This window comes from Physeter macrocephalus, chromosome 3, assembly GCF_002837175.3.
Source record: "Physeter macrocephalus isolate SW-GA chromosome 3, ASM283717v5, whole genome shotgun sequence".
NCBI lineage: Eukaryota > Metazoa > Chordata > Mammalia > Artiodactyla > Physeteridae > Physeter > Physeter macrocephalus.
In genome coordinates this window covers 23,510,341-23,527,167 of record NC_041216.1, presented here as the reverse complement: position 1 = coordinate 23,527,167, position 16,827 = coordinate 23,510,341, and the positions used below count along the sequence as shown (strand labels likewise).

Genomic DNA, 16,827 nt, shown 5'->3' with positions numbered 1-16,827 from the left:
CGAACCCGCGTCCCCTGCATCGGCAGGCGGACTCTCAACCACTGCGCCACCAGGGAAGCCCTGTGTTTTAGTTTAAATTAAAAATTTTTGAATATGTTGTATATTGTTTTAGTACAGAATCAAAGTAAAAAAAGACATTTGGAGAAAAGTCTCTTTCTCAGTTACTTTTCCTCAGCCACCCAATTTCTGTCCTTGGCAACAACAAATGTTACTGGTTTCCCGTGTATGTTATAGAGAAGGTATTTGTTTTTAAATATAAAAGTACAATCAAATTATCGGGAATCTGGAAAAAATATCTTATCAGTTTTCTAGCACCATAGGTATGTTTTATGTTCATCTTTTTTCCCTATTCATGTTTCCATGTTTATAATTATGGAGTATGTAACCTTTTTTTCTCTCTTTAGAAACTTAAAAAAAAATTTAGTATTTGATACATATAAAGAATATCTGTAGCATGTATATAAATTACAAAGTGTGATAATAGAAGGAACATCTATGAACCCACCACCAAAATAAAAATTAAAACATTACTAAGACTGTTGCCTGTGGTCCTTCCCTATCTCATTCTGTTAATGCCTCAGGTAACCCCTCTCCTGATTTATGGGTCGACTAGTCCCTTTAAAATTAAAAGAAAACTTTGTATACAGTATCTTTTTTTTTTTTGCTTGTTTGACCTTTATAAAAAGGGCATTAAATTTGCTTGTGTCCGTTTGCTATTTGTCTCCCAGCCCTAATCCCTGCATCCTGGTAGCCACTGGCCAACTTGCTATTACAACAGAATACAGCCATGTTCATTCATTTCCTTATTGTCTGTGGATGCTTTTATAGTTTTCTTGATTTGCTTCAGTATCTTATGGATTTTGTATCTATGCTCCTGAGGGATATTAGTTTGTCATTTTCTTTTCTTGAAAAGGAAAGAATGCCTTTTTTCTGGTTTTGGTAACTGGTCAGTGCTGTCCTTGTAGTATGAATTGGGAAGTGTTCCCTATTCTATTTTCAGAATAGTTTGTGTAGAATTGACATTATTTCTTCCTTTATATATTCTGGATATAAGACTTTTGATGTATGTATTAGAGATATTTTCTCCTAGTCTATAGGTTTTTTTCCCATTTTCTTTTTTGTTTTAATTTTTGGCTGCACTGGGTCTTAGTTGTAGCACGCGGGATCTTCGTTGTGGCATGCGGGATCTTTGTTTTAGTTGTGGCATGTGGGTATCTTAGTTGCAGCATGCGAACTCTTAATTGCGGCATGCATGCGGGGTCTAGTTCCCTGGCCAGGGGTTGAACTCAGGCCCTGTGCATTGGGAGCATGGCGCTTACCCACTGGACCTTTTCCCATTTTCTTAATACTATTTTTTGAAAAGCAGGAGTCTTTCATTTTTTAAAAAAATTTCTCTTTTTAAATTTGTTTATTTATTTTTTGGCTGCGTTGGGTCTTCGTTGCTGTGCACAGGCTTTCTCTAGCTGCGGCGAATGGGGGCTACTCTTTGTTGCGGTGCACAGGCTTCTCATTGCAGTGGCTTCTCTTGTTGCAGAGCATGGGCTCTAGGCACGCGGGCTTCAGTAGTTGTGGCATGCAGGCTTCAGTAGTTGTGGCTCGCAGGCTCTAGAGCACAGGGTCAATAGTTGTGGTGCACGGGCGTAGTTGCTCCGCGGCATGTGGGATCTTCCCGGAGCAGGGCTCGAACCCGTGTTCTCTTCATTGCCAGGCGGATTCTTAACCACTGCACCACCAAGGAGGTCCCAGAAGTCTTTCATTTTGATGGAGTCCAATTTTTTTCTTTTAGGTTAGTGCTCTATGTTTTGTGAAAGAAATCTGTTTACCACTAGGTGGCAAAAAATTTCTCCTATTTCCTCTTTTAGAAGTGTTATAATTTTAGACCTCTTCCATTTTGAGTTAGTTTTTGTGTATTTTGTGAAGTAAGGGTTGAGATTTTTTTTCCGTATACATATTCAGACTATTCTTTTCCCATTGAATTACCTTGACACTTCTGTTGAGAAGGTATGTGTGTATTTCCTTATTCTCTATTCTGTTCCATTGATTTATATTTAATTGTATACCACCCTGTCTTGATTCCTCTTGCTTTATGATATGTCTTAAAATCAGATAGTGTAAGTCCTCCAACTTCTGTTTCAAAGATGTATTGGCTATTATAGGTCCTTTGTTTTTGTCTATAAATTTTAGAATCAGCTTGTCTGTTTCTACAATAAAGTCAGCTAGGATTTGATTGGGATTGCCTTGAGTCCATATATCTGGAGAATGGACGTCTTAACAATATTGAGTCTTCGGATCCTTGAGTATGGTATATCCCTCCATTTAATTAGATCTTCACTTTCTCTCAGCAGTGTTTCGTAGTTTTGGGTATACCGTTCTTACACATCTTTTGTTAAATTTATCCCTAGGTGTTTCACAATTTTAATGCTATTGTAAATTGTATCAATTAAAAATTTCAATGTATACTTGTTTATTGAAAGTTTAAGAAATATAATTGACTCATATACTGACATGTTGACCTCAGATCCTACAATCTTGCTAAACTTACTTATTGTAGTTCTTATTTAGATTCTTCAGGATTTTCTACATAGATTATTATGTTGTCTGTGAATAAGAGAGTTTTCTTTTTTCCTTTCCAACCTGTATACCTTTTTGTGTGGACTAGGACTTCCACTACAGTGTTGAATAGAAGTGGTGAGAGTGGGTATCCATGCTTTGTTCCTTATCTTAGAGGGAAAACATTGTCTTTCACAGATGTTACGTATATGATGTTAGCTCTAGATAGTTTGCGTGTGTTTTTAAGTTATCTGTCTACTTCGTCTGAATTGTCAGTTTGTTGGCATGAACTTGTTCATAGGTTCCCACATCTTTTTAATATTTTTAAGTTCTCTAGCACTGTCCCTGATTCTTCCCTGATAGTGGTGATTTTTGTTTCCTTCCTTTTTTCTTGATTAATATAGGCAGAGTTTTATACTTTCAATCAACTTATGGAGGCCTGTGTTAGGCCCATGCATACTGTTAACAAGCATGCCATGTGCACTTGAAAAGAATGTAAAATGGTTGTTGGGTAGAGTGTTCTATAAATGTTTAATTGATTTTTCTCTGTTGTTTATCTGTTTTCTAAATAACTGGTTTCTGCTCTTTATTATTGTCTTCCTTCTCCTTACTTAGGTTTATTTTGCTTTTCTACCTTCTTAAGCTGGAAGCTCTATTGATTTTAAATCTTTAATATAAAATAAGTATTTAATGCTAAACATTTTTCTTTAAGTACCTTTTTAAGTGCATTCCATGAATTTTAATGTGCTGTGTTTTCTTTATCAGTAAGGTCAAAATATTTTTTAAATTTCTCTTGTGATTTCTTCTGTGACCCATGGGTTATTTAGAAGTGTATAGTCTAATTTCCAGATATTTGGGGGTTTTCCATTATCTTCTTGTTACTGATTTCTAATTTAACTCCTTGGTGTTCGTAGAATATATTCTGTGTGATTTTAATTGTTTTAGATTTATAAGTTCATGAAACTTGAGGTTATTTGATTATAAAATTAGGGAATTAATTGAGCCTCTTATCCAATTTTCCTTCTTCTTTCAGGTGAGAGATCAAGCCCAGCGCTGTTCACGGGTTCTCCTGGATATTGAGGCTGGTGCTCCTGTTCTTCTTATCCCAGAAAGTTCCAGATCAAATAATCTGATTGTAGCAAATTTGGGGAAGTTGAAAGTCAAGAACAAGTTTCTCTTTGCTGGTATTCCGGGGACCTTTACCTTACAAGATAAGGTGAGCAGTCAGCCCCCATTCCCTTCTCAGTTCACCTGGCATTGGAATGCCAGTCGAAAAATTTAGATGCCGCCATAAGAAGATTCCTAACCACTGTTACTTTTGTAGTATATGTGGCCTGAAGAATATTTTTTTGGACATTTTATTAACATTTCAATTAACCTTTCATAGAGGTAATGTAAATTACAACTTTTACTAACTGTATGTAGTAACTTACTTTAGCAAACAAATCAACAGAACCATCTTTATAATGCTTTCCTTAGGCTGAACTCATAGTAATCAACTTTTTATACTATGTGGCTTTTTTCAGAAGACATGATTTGGCCCAAGGCTTATCTGAAGCCATTTTAAAATACCTTAATAATTAAATTGTATGGAGTATACTGCTTTACAGTTTAAAAGTATGTTAGCACTTATTTCTCATGACATGTTTGGAGGTAATTGGGATGAGGATTGCTGCTTTCATTTTACATTTGGAAAAGCTAGGACTCATTGAAAATATATGATGAAAACGGGAAACCCTAGTAAATCACAGACTTAGCACTGATAGGACCTTGGAGGTGGTCCCACCCATTTTTGCAGTTGAGGAGACGAGTAACTTGCTGGAATTAGAGACTGTTTTATGTTCTAGGGGGGTGTGTTTGTGTATGTGTGTTTTAATATTTATTTATTTATTTTGGCTGCACTGGGTTTTAGTTGTGGCACGTGGGATCTTCGTTGCGGCATGTAGGATCTTTAGTTGCGGCGTGTGGACTTCTTAGTTGCGGCATGAGGACTCTTAGTGGCGGCATTGATGCAGGATCTAGTTCGCTGACCAGGGATTCGAATCTGGGCCCCCTGCAGTGGCAACGTGGAGTCTTACCCACTGGACCACCAGGGAAGTCCCTCTAGATGTGTGTTTTAATGAAACTTTACTCGTTTCCACTGCAACTGGCAATAATAGCAATGCAGATCGCCAGTGTTTGTTGAATGCCTATTATACATCAGCCTGTACTAAGCTCCTTACATATTTGTTCACCTTGTCCTTATTAGCAACCTAAGACGTGTTGTTCGTTTGTTTGTTTATTTATTTATGGCTCCGTTGGGTCTTTGTTGCTGCATACAGGCTTTCTCTAGTTGCGGTGAGCTGGGCCTACTCTTCGTTGCGGTGCACAGCCTTCTCATTGCAGTGGCTCCTCTTGTTGCGGAGCACAGGCTCTAGGCGTGTGGGCTTTAGTAGTTGTGGCATGTGGGCTCAGTAGTTGTGGCTCACGGGCTCTAGAGCGCGGGCTCAGTAGTTGTGGCACACGGGCTTAGTTGCTCCATGGCATGTGGGATCTTCCTGGACCAGGGATCGAACCTGGGTCCCCTGCATTGGCAGGCGGATTCTTAACCACTGCGCCACCAGGGAAGTCCCTTAAGAGGTACTGTTAACACCATTTTTCCAGGTAAAGAAATTGAGACTTAGGGACTTCCCTGTGTTTCAGACACAAATTTAATTAGTAGAGCCATGTATCAAACCCAGGTAGTCTGACAGAATCTGTGCTTTTAACAAATATATTTCATCACCACAGGAATTGAAATATTGGTTTGGCTGATGAAACTTGATTGGAGTATGGGACCAAGATCAAGCCATCATTACTTGCTCACTTCTCAATCCGAGGTGGTATTTTGATGGACTGAGTAGGCACTAGCAAGCTTTATGAATAAACACCTAGTTTTCACCTGCAGGCTACAGAGAGCCACAGGATTAGAGACAACCACTCAGTAGAAAAAACATGGGCAGGTAGTATTTGCTGTTCACAATCTCCATTAAACAGATGGATCGATATGCATCCCTTGTGAAGGGGCCAGTAAGATATGGAGAGAGGAGTCAGAAGTGTTTCTTCTAATACTGCTCCCTTCAGGGGAGTAGATGAGTCCCTTCATGGAAATGAGATTAAGCTGCTCTTCTCACATTGATTAGACCCGAAATAGCCGAAATAATACTAATGATAATAATGATAAAGAAAATAAATAAATTTAAAAAAAGAAATTGAGACTTAGATAGGTTAAGTAATTTCTTTTGGATTAAACATCTAGTGAGGGGCTTCCCTGGTGGCGCAGTGGTTGAGAGTCCGCCTGCCGGTGCAGGGGACACGGGTTCGTGCCCCGGTCCGGGAAGATCCCACATGCCGTGGAGCGGCTGGGCCTGTGAGCCATGGCCGCTGAGCCTGTGCGTCCGGAGCCTGTGCTCTGCAACGGGAGAGGCCGCGGCAGTGAGGGGCCCGCGTAACGCAAAAAAAAAAAAAAAAAAAACAACAACAAAAAAAGGAAAAATAAACATCTAGTGAGGAGTACAGTGTGGACCTTAGACTTTGGTGTGTCTGCTTTCAGTACTCCATGCTCTTAACCACAGTATGATTTTACCTCCCAGTATTAGGATTAGGTTTATATAGGGGAAAATAAACTGGCAAAGGCTATTGCTGTCTTACTGGTCCTTTGCCAAATAGCTGTAGCTCTTCTGAATTTTCTAAAGGATGTGGCAGTGAGTTCATTAAAATAACTTAGATGGAAGAACTCCGGAGGTTATTACAGAAAAGATACAAATTTGAACAGAAAAGGTACTGTTCGCCTCTCTAGGTGTAGGAAGAAAAGAAAACGGAAGAGAGTGACTAGGCTGCTAGTCTTGCCAGGCCTTTGCCAAGGAGCTCAACTCAGGTCAGAAAGTAATAGGAAGACTGTATTTGTTGGTAATGCCTAAACTCAGATAATGTTATTATTTTCAAATTACTATGTCTATAGTTTTCTTCATTTGTTTCACTTTTCACTTAGCCATTTATTCACTACTTCTGACCTAAACACCCTGAACCAAAAATATTTGATTCTTTGAGTGGGAATGGGTGGAGTGAGGAGGAGAGTGACGACGAGCCAGTGAGAACCTCAGGAACTGTGTTCATGTGTCATAACCCGGAGCTCAGGACCCAGAGTGGGGGTGTTTGAATGATGGTTAGAGGGCAGGTTGTCCTTATATCACCTCACTACAGCCACTTAGACGAACCAGATTTAGTGATCAGAGCACACGGTGAAACCAGAACAACAGTGATTAGCAACGCAGAAGGAAGAGCATCACCAGGTTTGCTCATCTTCACGCCCCATCTTCAGACAGCTGATGGCTGAGAACGTGCTTGTTCACCTTGTGGTCAGAAGCCCTCCTGTTGGAACAATAGGCCTTCCTGCCAGAGTGAGAAATAGGCTTCCACTTATGTATTTTTTTTTAAGATGGTAAAAATAAAACAAATCACCATTGGCCTTTCACAGTAGGCCTAGTAGAGAACTAGTAACCTTGGTCTTAATGAAAATCTCTTTTCATATTTGAGTGATAAGCATTTTGCTGTTTCCTGACTTAATCTTAAAGAAAATAAAAGAAAGATCCATTTATAAAAAGAAAGATTTGTAACTGCTTCTAAAATTTGTTACTTTTCCTTACTATGAGGTGTTTATAATTAACATGACTAGATATTAAACAAATATGTCAGAGCTGGTGTTTACACATGAATGTTGTTCCCCCGACACCTCAGGGTACTGCCTCTCTGTTCCAACTCTGCTGCCCTTACTGCCCAAGGGAGAGCTGAATTCTTCTTGGGAACTGTCTTTTCAGCCTTTAGTTAGTTCTTTGGAATATATTTGTTTGTGGTGAATCTTTGTTTTGAGGCCTAAATCTTTAGGAAGAGATCAGTTAGAGCCAGAATGGGTGATCAAGTTCAATAATACCATTTTTGTTTCTCTCTCTTTCCTGAAAAGATAAGGACTTATTTTCTATGTCAGATATGTCTATATATGAGCTTAACGAGCTGAGTCTGAATTTAGCTTCTAAAGAAGAATTGCCAAAATATTTCAAGAAATTTTTGCAAAATGGTTTCTATTTTGTTAAGTATGCCAAATAATAGCACGTAGTTTGTAGTATTTTAATGAAAAAATTTCCCTGTATTTGTTTTTGAGGATTTGATTTTCAGTGGCATTGCATACAAGGATCGCTTTTTCTTCAAGGTATAATATGTTTTTTTGCCTCCTGGTTATTCGAAAAAACCTTATGGGATTCAGCAGTCAATTCACATTCATACGATTAAAAAAGAAAATTTTAAAAAACAATTCTTTAAAATATTTCATTACTTGGGAAAGCCTGCTTATCACTTTTCCCTCTGCTTTGGCAAATCACTTCCCTCCTGTGTAGACAAGCCCTTGTTAAGGATCATTAAAAGCATTTTCTTTTTTTTTTTTTTTCTTTTTAAAGCCCTAGGTAGTACTTTCTTGATGACCTTATTTTATTTCCTTAAATCCTAGAAAAACTTTATCTTGTTACATACTAGTGGTGGTTCTGTAGAATTCCATAAGGGCTGCTTGGAGTGTGTCGCTTCTTAAAGTATTTGTAATCAGATAAACTTATCTGTGAAACTTACCTCTCTACATGTAGAGTCAAGTTCCACTGATCTAGGCCTGTGTGAAGTGAGTAGTGACTTTCTTCTCCAAAAATCGCTTTACATTTGCCCTTTAATGCATTTGCACGTGTGAGGTTTGTCTAGTATGCATTCCAGTGGTTAAAGGACAGGAAATAGTCCTGAAATCAAAGCTTGCAGAGGGGTTATTTGCCTTTGAGTTCTGTGACTCCTGTGTGTTTGGAATTGTTTTACATAAATCCATGTCTTAATGAGCGCAGGTTTGAATTTTTTACGTATGTTTTTCCTTTCATTTTTCTCAACCATAGATTGTGCTTAAACCATAATTTCTAAGTCTTTAAAAAGCTTTGAGTTAATCTCCTCAAGCCACTGATTTATTTAAACCCACTCACAGAGGATGGAGAGATGAATCAAATGAAAGAGCAACAAATACTCTCTAGAGTTTAAATAAACTAAGCAAGAGGGAAGGTTTTTAAGGTCGAAATGCTTAAATAATAGCATTTACCTAGTAATTTGCCTTGCAAAAAAGAATTGCAAAAAATAAGAACTTTCACTGTTACATGTAATTACTACTCAAGATAACTGTGAAGGCAAACTGTATTATCATCTCATTTTCAAATGCTGAGAGGAATACACGTATAAAGCAGTACTGGAAGGAAAACAATTCTTCCCCTCCTTCCTGCTTGTTGGTGAGAAGGGAGAGATGAGAACAAACCGATCCTGCAGAAGCCATTTGGATATGTAGCTCTGAGGCTTGGGGGAAGGAACCATGGGAAGTTTAAACGTCAATTATTGAACCATTCTGGTGAAAAAGATTTACCCCATTAGCAATTAACTGAAGGTACTAAGTATGTAAGAAAAACGTATATTATTTTCAGTAGAATTACAGAATTAATTTTACTCTGTATTTGCCCTTAATTTTTATGCCCTTGAACAGAAACATAATACGAATGGCTTACCTACATTTTCCATTTTGTTTTCACTTGCAGTTACTTAGAGAGATGAGAAATGTAAACACAGGAGGGGAGACTTCTGGAAAGTACAAACACATTGTAATGGCTTTATTCCGTAGTGCTGTTAGATGCATTTTCTTAGAACAATAAGCACCTCCCCTCCAGCAAAGTAACAATGTATCATATGGCTGAGAGATTTGCTTTTGTTGTGTTTGACCTAGATTAAACCACCAGTGATTAGTATCTTGACATTTGTTCTTAAGCCAAAAGATCAAATATGTTCCTGCAAAATTGTTATAGTTTTCAACAGGTACTGAATTATATGTAATATCTCTGCAAATAATTACATGTGGCAGAAAGTATCATGCCCCTGTGACCCTTTCGTTTATGGGATTTGGGGGGCTTGGCAGGTACCAAGTGGTATAGAGTCTTTGAAGAGTCCAGGGACTGGGATGGGACTTCCAGGATAGTAGGTACAGTCACCCCCATTCCTGCCTTCTAGTTTTCTTCTGTTTCTTCCCAGGAGTCTGTGCCTTCAGCTTCTCCAACTGGTACTCCCAAACACAGTGTGAGGAAAATGACAAGTGTGGAGGACCCGAAAGGGACCCATTCCGAGGGGCTGTTCATGATGCCTCCTGTTGGAATGAGTCTAGGCAGCCTGAAGAGCGAGTTTGTGCCAAGTACTTCGACCAAGCAGCAAGGGCAGCAAGCCACACCCTCTGTTGGTCAGGTTTCCAGGATTCCAGGTAAAAGAGGAGAGAGGAGCTGCATGATGAAGGTGGGCAAATGCATGAGACCATTGGAGGAACCTAATGGGGGGGGATGCATCCCGTACAAGCAGATGCCCACAAAGTGGTAGCATGTCTTTAGTGATAATCCGATTTTGATATTGATTTAGAAGGCTTAAGAACGTTAGGGTGTAGATTTAACATTGGGTGACTTCTAGAGTAGGGTTAAATTGGTAAGACAGTGTAAATAAAGAGATTTAGATTGTGTGTTAGGATTTATATGTCAAAACAGTTGCCACCAGATGGTGAGTATAACTACAACAGTTCCTGCATCCTTAGACACATCCTTGCACGTCACTATTTAATTCTAGAAAAATAAAAAAGAACTCTGAAAAAAATATTAGTGTGAATTAGGTAACAGAAGAAATACTATGAGTGACAGTTTTTGAAAGACATGAACCGCCCAGTTATTGGGCTCTTCTCTAGAATTTGACAATTAGCCATTCCAGATGCAAGCCTAATTTTGGCCTTTTGGTTTTGTGGATGGGTGATGGATTAGATAAGTGAAGTGTTGCTCCGAGGAGTGTGGGAAGCAGAATATGATTAGCCCCAAAAATCAGTGGATGAAAATCAGTCCAGTATGGTTGTACTTTGAGAAATGTGGGACGCTAGCTGAGGGAGGCTGCCGAACGTCTTTTGTTAGATAGATGCAAGGAATGGTTAACTCCTTGTAGTACCTTGTAGTCCCAGAGGTGACAGCAGAGTGGTTTATGGTTACATTGCTGATTAAAGGAGATTATTGTAGTCCTCAGTAAAAGACTGGGTATTGAACACTTAGTACGTGCCAGACGTTGTGGCACATTCTTTCATCAATTTTTGCATTTTATCCTCATGATACAGAGTTTTATTTTTATCCCCATTTTATAGATGAAGAGACAGAGGCTTAGAGAGATTAAGTAACTTGACCATAGTTTTGTAGATGTAGATGGTAAATGGTAGAGTTGGACTACGAATTTAGGCAGTCTGGCTCCAGAACCTGCATGATGTTGCCTCCCCGTCTATCTATGCATAACAGATGCATACAGCACGGTGTGGCGTGGGGCTGGGTGCACACATAGGGCCACTCAATGCACGTCTTCTGTTGATGTTGTTGTCCTGGTGACAATGATGATTGGGAATAAGGCCAATTTTACATATATTTAGAAGCCTATAAGAAGTGATTTGGGATGTTTTATAGAAAGATCTCTTTCCTGACAATATTTCTCCCCCTGATTTGCTGTTTGTTTCTGGAATTCTATATGTGATTAAGATTGGGTTAAGGTAGTGGTTTTCAAACTGCTTCTGTATATCCCAGGGATTCCATGACAACCCCGGGAAATCTCTGAAGCCCTTTCTTTGTTCCCATCCCTTTTCCCCTTCTGCCAGACCAGCTCCACTTTTGTCTACTTCACATATTCATCGATGCAGTAACAAGGCAAGAACTAATTCAATTAGTGCCTGCCTAATCCAGGTGTTAACAATGTTTTGTTCTCCTATATATTAACACTCTATGTTCTCCTGTATAGTAACACGCCATTAGACATAGTTCCTGCCATCATGTGAATGATATGAGAAAGCCATTAAATAAGCTTTATATTGACAGATTAAGATAATCTTAATCTAAATATTGCCAGATTAAGATAAATGTTATGGGAGAGACAGAATGGTGTAAAGCGAAAGGACAGGACCCAGTTGAGAAGGAGAGAGGAGGGTATGCTGTGGGTAAGACTGTTCAGACAGCAAGGAGCTTGGCATGTGGGGGGAAACAAAGGCCAGTGAGCCCGAGGCTTCATGGGCAAGGTAGAGGATGGCTTGAGATGAGGTTGGAAAAGTAGGCAGTGGGCTTATGCAGGGCTTTACAGGGATTATGGGGAGTTTCACAGAAAGAACTTTGCATTAAACAAAGCCATCAAATTATATAAAGGAAGAGAATGTTTTGGTCCCACTTATTTTTTTAAGGATTACTGAGGTATTTTGTGAGCAGAATGGTTTTGTGAGGGCAGACTGGAATTGTATGGGTATATTGGAGGGGAGTTTATGGTGGTCTAGGTAAGAATGGAGTTGGTTTGGATTAGATCAGTGCTAGTGGAAATGGTTACACGTGATGTTTGTTTGGAAAAAAGAATTTTGCTGCTGGAAAATTTTGTAAACCTTTGGGTGACATTATCTCTACACGAGACCCCTGTGGGATCTCCTTGGGAGGGAGCATATAAAGTACTTTTCATCAGAAGCCCTTTAGCCTCAGTTAGTGTCTTGGGACAGCAATGAGACGCTGAAGGGACGTGGCACAGTCCGTGCTTGCGTGCAGGTGGCGGGCAGGAGATGTCCAGCATGTGGAGCATTGTGGACGGAGGCCTTGGTGCCAGAGTGGAGACTTCTGGTCACCCAGCCTTCTGATGCAGGCAGTGCTAAACATTCTCCAAAGACAAAATGAAGTTTTTTGGCTTTTTAGTTTTGTTCTGGGCCAGCGCTTTCCGGGTCCCATTTTCTTCATTGTCTCTCTTTCCTTGGGTCTGTGTAGAAGACCACGTCTGCCTGCTGGATTGCATTGTCGTCGATCTACAAGACATGGACATCTTTGCTGCAGAGAGACACCCACGAGAGTATACTAAGGCCTTGGAAGACAGTAGTGGAGACCTGATCTTCCCCTCCTATTTTGTGCGACAGACAGGAGGAAGCCTCTTGACTGAGCCTTGTAGACTGAAATTGCAGGTGGAAAGGAACTTGGACAAGTGAGTGGTTTATATTCAAATAACTGTCTATTATAAGTAGAATCGTAATAACTTGTAAATCAGTGCTTTTAAGTCTGGAAGGGCGCGTAGGTATTCACTTATATTTTCATCTATGTAACAAATATCTATCAAGTCCCTACCATGTGCTAGACATGAGGGCTCCTGGGATGAAAGAAAAAACTTCTGCTGTCATGGAGCTTACATTTTGTTGAGGGATATAGGAAGGTAAGTATATGATTCTAATTTAGTGTTTGATTCAGTGTTATAAACTGTGTTGTAGGATTGTAGTAGGTGCCTTGGAAACAAAGAGGAAGGGACATGAATTTAGCATGGATTTTGATGGGAGTAGGGAGGTAGTGATGGCAGGGAAGGTATTTGGAAGAAGTGACATTGGATTCTATGTTCCAAGTACAATAGATTCTGGACCTGCTATTGCTTTTACCCTGGAGCTCCATTTAATGAGAATAATTGTTTAGATGCTGTTTTGCCCATTTCACTCTATTAAGCCATCTGAAAGTACTACGTAAAGCCTGATGAACTGACTCTAATTTACCTTTTAATTGGCTTCAAAACACAGGATGCTTAATATCTGTAGTTTAGAGCATGGCTTCAGTTGTCATTAGTTCCATATCTGGCTGGGAAACTTACTGAAAAGAAACATTCCCGACCCTACCTGAGACCAGCAGAACCTGACTCTCAGGGCCTAGCCTCAGGTGTATATTTAAAAGGTCCTCTGGTGGCTCTTATGCTCACCTGGCCCCTGTGCGTGGAGCATTAATTTTGGAGAAAGCAGCAACATTTGCATCTTAACTTCAGGGAAAGATGAGGCATGGCTGTAAAGTAATGAAAGAGATTTTCATTTGTAGCATTTTGAAAAGCAGTGTCACTACTTTTCCAGGGTGTGATTTTAATCCCTCTTTGGCTACTCCCTTTGCAGTTCTTGGGCTTGGGCAAGTCATTTAATATCAGTGTTTTGTTTCTCTCTGGATTAATGATACAGTTTAGCCGTTCTCACTGAGATTTTTGTGTTTCATTCTTACTTGTTATTCAAGTGCTCCCTGGCTGGCTTTCAGTTATGGTTGGCATGGGCTGTATTTTATTTTACTGGCTTAGAAGTCTTAAGAGGAGCTTCATTATTTAGAAATCGATCACTTTGTTTTCTTTTCAAGTAATGCTTTCCAAAAAGAAATGTGCTTTACTACTCTGTTTATCTAAACTTTACCCACTTCCATCAGTGTTTATGTGCAGATAATTATACTCTGTTAGCCCAGATAGAAGGTGATGACTGAAAACAAGGTATTCTATCAGCTTCTCACACCACAGACACGGGAACCCAGAGGTTCTTGGTAATCCTTTCCAGCTTTTCTTTGTTGATTGCATGACTAGTCTTTTTTCACCTTATATGTAGGTTTTTCTCCATAGACAAAGTAGTTTTTTGTATTCCTCTTCCACTTCAAATCCTAACCCTCTACTTTACAGACTCAGAGCATAGTGTCTGCAGGATCCACGATGCCCACTTCACCTCTAGGAGGGTAGAGAAAAAGCTCTTCAGTGTTGGGATGAGGTATCTTCCCCCTACCCAGGCATTTTCAGCTTCACTCCTGCCCATCTCAGCTGAAATGAGTGACTGATTCAGGTTTTATCCTAATGTCCCATCTGGGCTCATTATGAAACACTGGTTCCGGCTTTCGTTATCACTAAATGAATAAAGAGCTTGTCACCTTTTCTTTTTCATCAGAATATAGTTGTTGTACAATATTATGTTAATTTCAGGTATACTACATAGTGATCAGACATTTGCACACATTATGAAATGATCACCACTATGAGTGTAGTAACCATCTGTTTCCATACAAAGTTATTATAGTGTTACTGACCATATTCCTCATGCTGTATAGCAGCGGTCCCCAACCTTTTTGGCACCAGGGACCAGTTTCGTGGAAGACAGTTTTTCCACGGACCTGGGTAGGGGGCGGTTTTGGGATGATTCAAGTGCATTACATTTATTGTGCACTTTATTTCTATTATTATTACCTTGGAATATATAATGAAATAATTATACAACTCACCATATTAAAGAATCAGCGGGAGCCCTGAGCTTGTTTTCAGTTGCCACTCACTGGTAGGGTTTTGATATGAGTCTGCAAGCAGTTGATTTATGATGGTCTCTGTGCAGTCAGACTTCTCTGCTAATGATCATCTGTACTTGCAGCTGCTCCCCAGCGCCAGCGTCACTGCCTCAGCTCCACCTCAGGTCATCGGGCGTTAGATTCTTTTTTTTTGAATTTTATTTTACTTATTTTTTTGTACAGCAGGTCCTTATTAGTTATCCATTTTATACATATCAGTGTATACATGTCAATCCCAATCTCCCAGTTCATCACACCACCTCCCCCCCTGCCACTTTCCCCTCTTGGTGTCCATACGTTTGTTCTCTACATCTGTGTCTCAATTTCTGCCCTGCAAACCGGTTCATCTGTACAATTTTTCTAGGTTCCACATATATGTGTTAATTTACGATATTTGTTTTTCTCTTTCTGACATACCTCACTCTGTATGACAGTCTCTAGATCCCTCCACGTCTCTACAGATGACCCAATTTCGTTCCTTTTTATGGCTGAGTAATATTCCATTGTATATATGTGCCACATCTTCTTAATCCATTCGTCTGTCGATGGGCATTTAGGTTGCTTCTACATTTTTTTTTTTGCGGTATGCGGGCCTCTCACCGCTGTGGCCTCTCCCGTTGTGGAGCACAGGCTCCAGATGCGCAGGCTCAGCAGTTGTGGCTCACGGGCTTAGTTGCTCCGCGGCATGTGGGATCTTCCCAGAGCAGGGCTCAACCCGTGTCCCCTGCATTGGCAGGCAGATTCTTAACCACCGAGCCACCAGGGAAGCCCAATAAATTTATTTATTTACATTTTTTTTTTTGCGGTATGCGGGCCTCTCACCGCTGTGGCCTCTCCCGTTGTGGAGCACAGGCTCCAGATGCGCAGGCTCAGCAGTTGTGGCTCACGGGCTTAGTTGCTCCGCGGCATGTGGGATCTTCCCAGAGCAGGGCTCAACCCGTGTCCCCTGCATTGGCAGGCAGATTCTTAACCACCGAGCCACCAGGGAAGCCCAATAAATTTATTTATTTATATTTTCTTTTGCGGTATGCGGGCCTCTCACTGTTGTGGCCTCTCCTGTTGCGGAGCACAGGCTTTGGATTCACGGGCCCAGCCGCTCCATGGCACGTGGGATCCTCCTGGACCGGCGCACGAACCCACGTCCCCTGCATCGGCAGGTGGACTCTCAACCACTGCGCCACCAGGGAAGCCCTGTTTTTTTAATATTGAGCTGCATGAGCTGTTTATATATTTTGGAGATTAATCCTTTGTTCATTATTTGTTTGCAGATATTTTCTCCCATTCTGAGGGTTGTCTTTTCTTCTTGTTTATGGTTGCCTTTGCTGTGCAAAAGTTTCATTAGGTTCCATTTGTTTATTGTTGTTTTTATTTCCATTACTCTAGGAGGTGGATCAAAAAAGATCTTGCTGTGATTTATGTCAGAGTGTTCTTCCTATGTTTTCCTCTAAGAGTTTTATAGTGTCCAGTCTTACATTTAGGTCTCTAATCCATTCTGAGTTTATTTTTGTGTATGGTGTTAGGGCGTGTTCTAATTTCATTCTTTTACATGTAGCTGTCCAGTTTTCCCAGCACCACTTATTAAAGTGACTGTCTTTTCTCCATTGTATATCCTTGCCTTCTTTGTCATAGGTTAGTTGACCATAGGTGTGTGGGTTTATCTCTGGGCTTTTAATTTCTCTTTCAGATTTTTCATCATTAGTGTATAGGAATGCAAGAGATTTCTGTGCATTATGTGCATTATTCTGTGCAATCTTGTATCCTGCAACTTCACCAAATTCATTGATTAGCTCTGGTAGTTTTCTGGTGGCATCTTTAGGACTCTCTATGTATAGTATGATGTCATCTGCAAATAGTGACAGTTTTACTTGTTCTTTTCCGATTTCTTTTTCTTCTCTGATTGCCATGGCTAGGACTTCCAAAACTATGTTGAATAATAGTGGCGAGAGTGGACATCCTTGTCTTGTTCCTGATCTTAGAGGAAATGCTTTCAGTTTTTCACCATTGAGAATGATGTTTGCTGTGGGTTTGTCGTATATGGCCTTTATTATGTTGAGGTAGGTTCCCT

General features: G+C 40.0%; 1 protein-coding gene across 1 annotated transcript in view; it reads left to right on the top strand.

Annotated features, from left to right (window-relative positions):
- The window catches only part of VPS13D (vacuolar protein sorting 13 homolog D), a 236,236-nt gene that overhangs the window by 39,930 nt on the left and 179,479 nt on the right, over positions 1–16,827 (top strand). Inside the window, exons 24-26 of the mRNA XM_028487836.2 lie at positions 3,584–3,766; positions 9,658–9,880; positions 12,423–12,633. Coding sequence (XP_028343637.2) covers positions 3,584–3,766; positions 9,658–9,880; positions 12,423–12,633 — 617 coding nt within the window. The remainder of the gene's footprint in view (positions 1–3,583; positions 3,767–9,657; positions 9,881–12,422; positions 12,634–16,827) is intronic.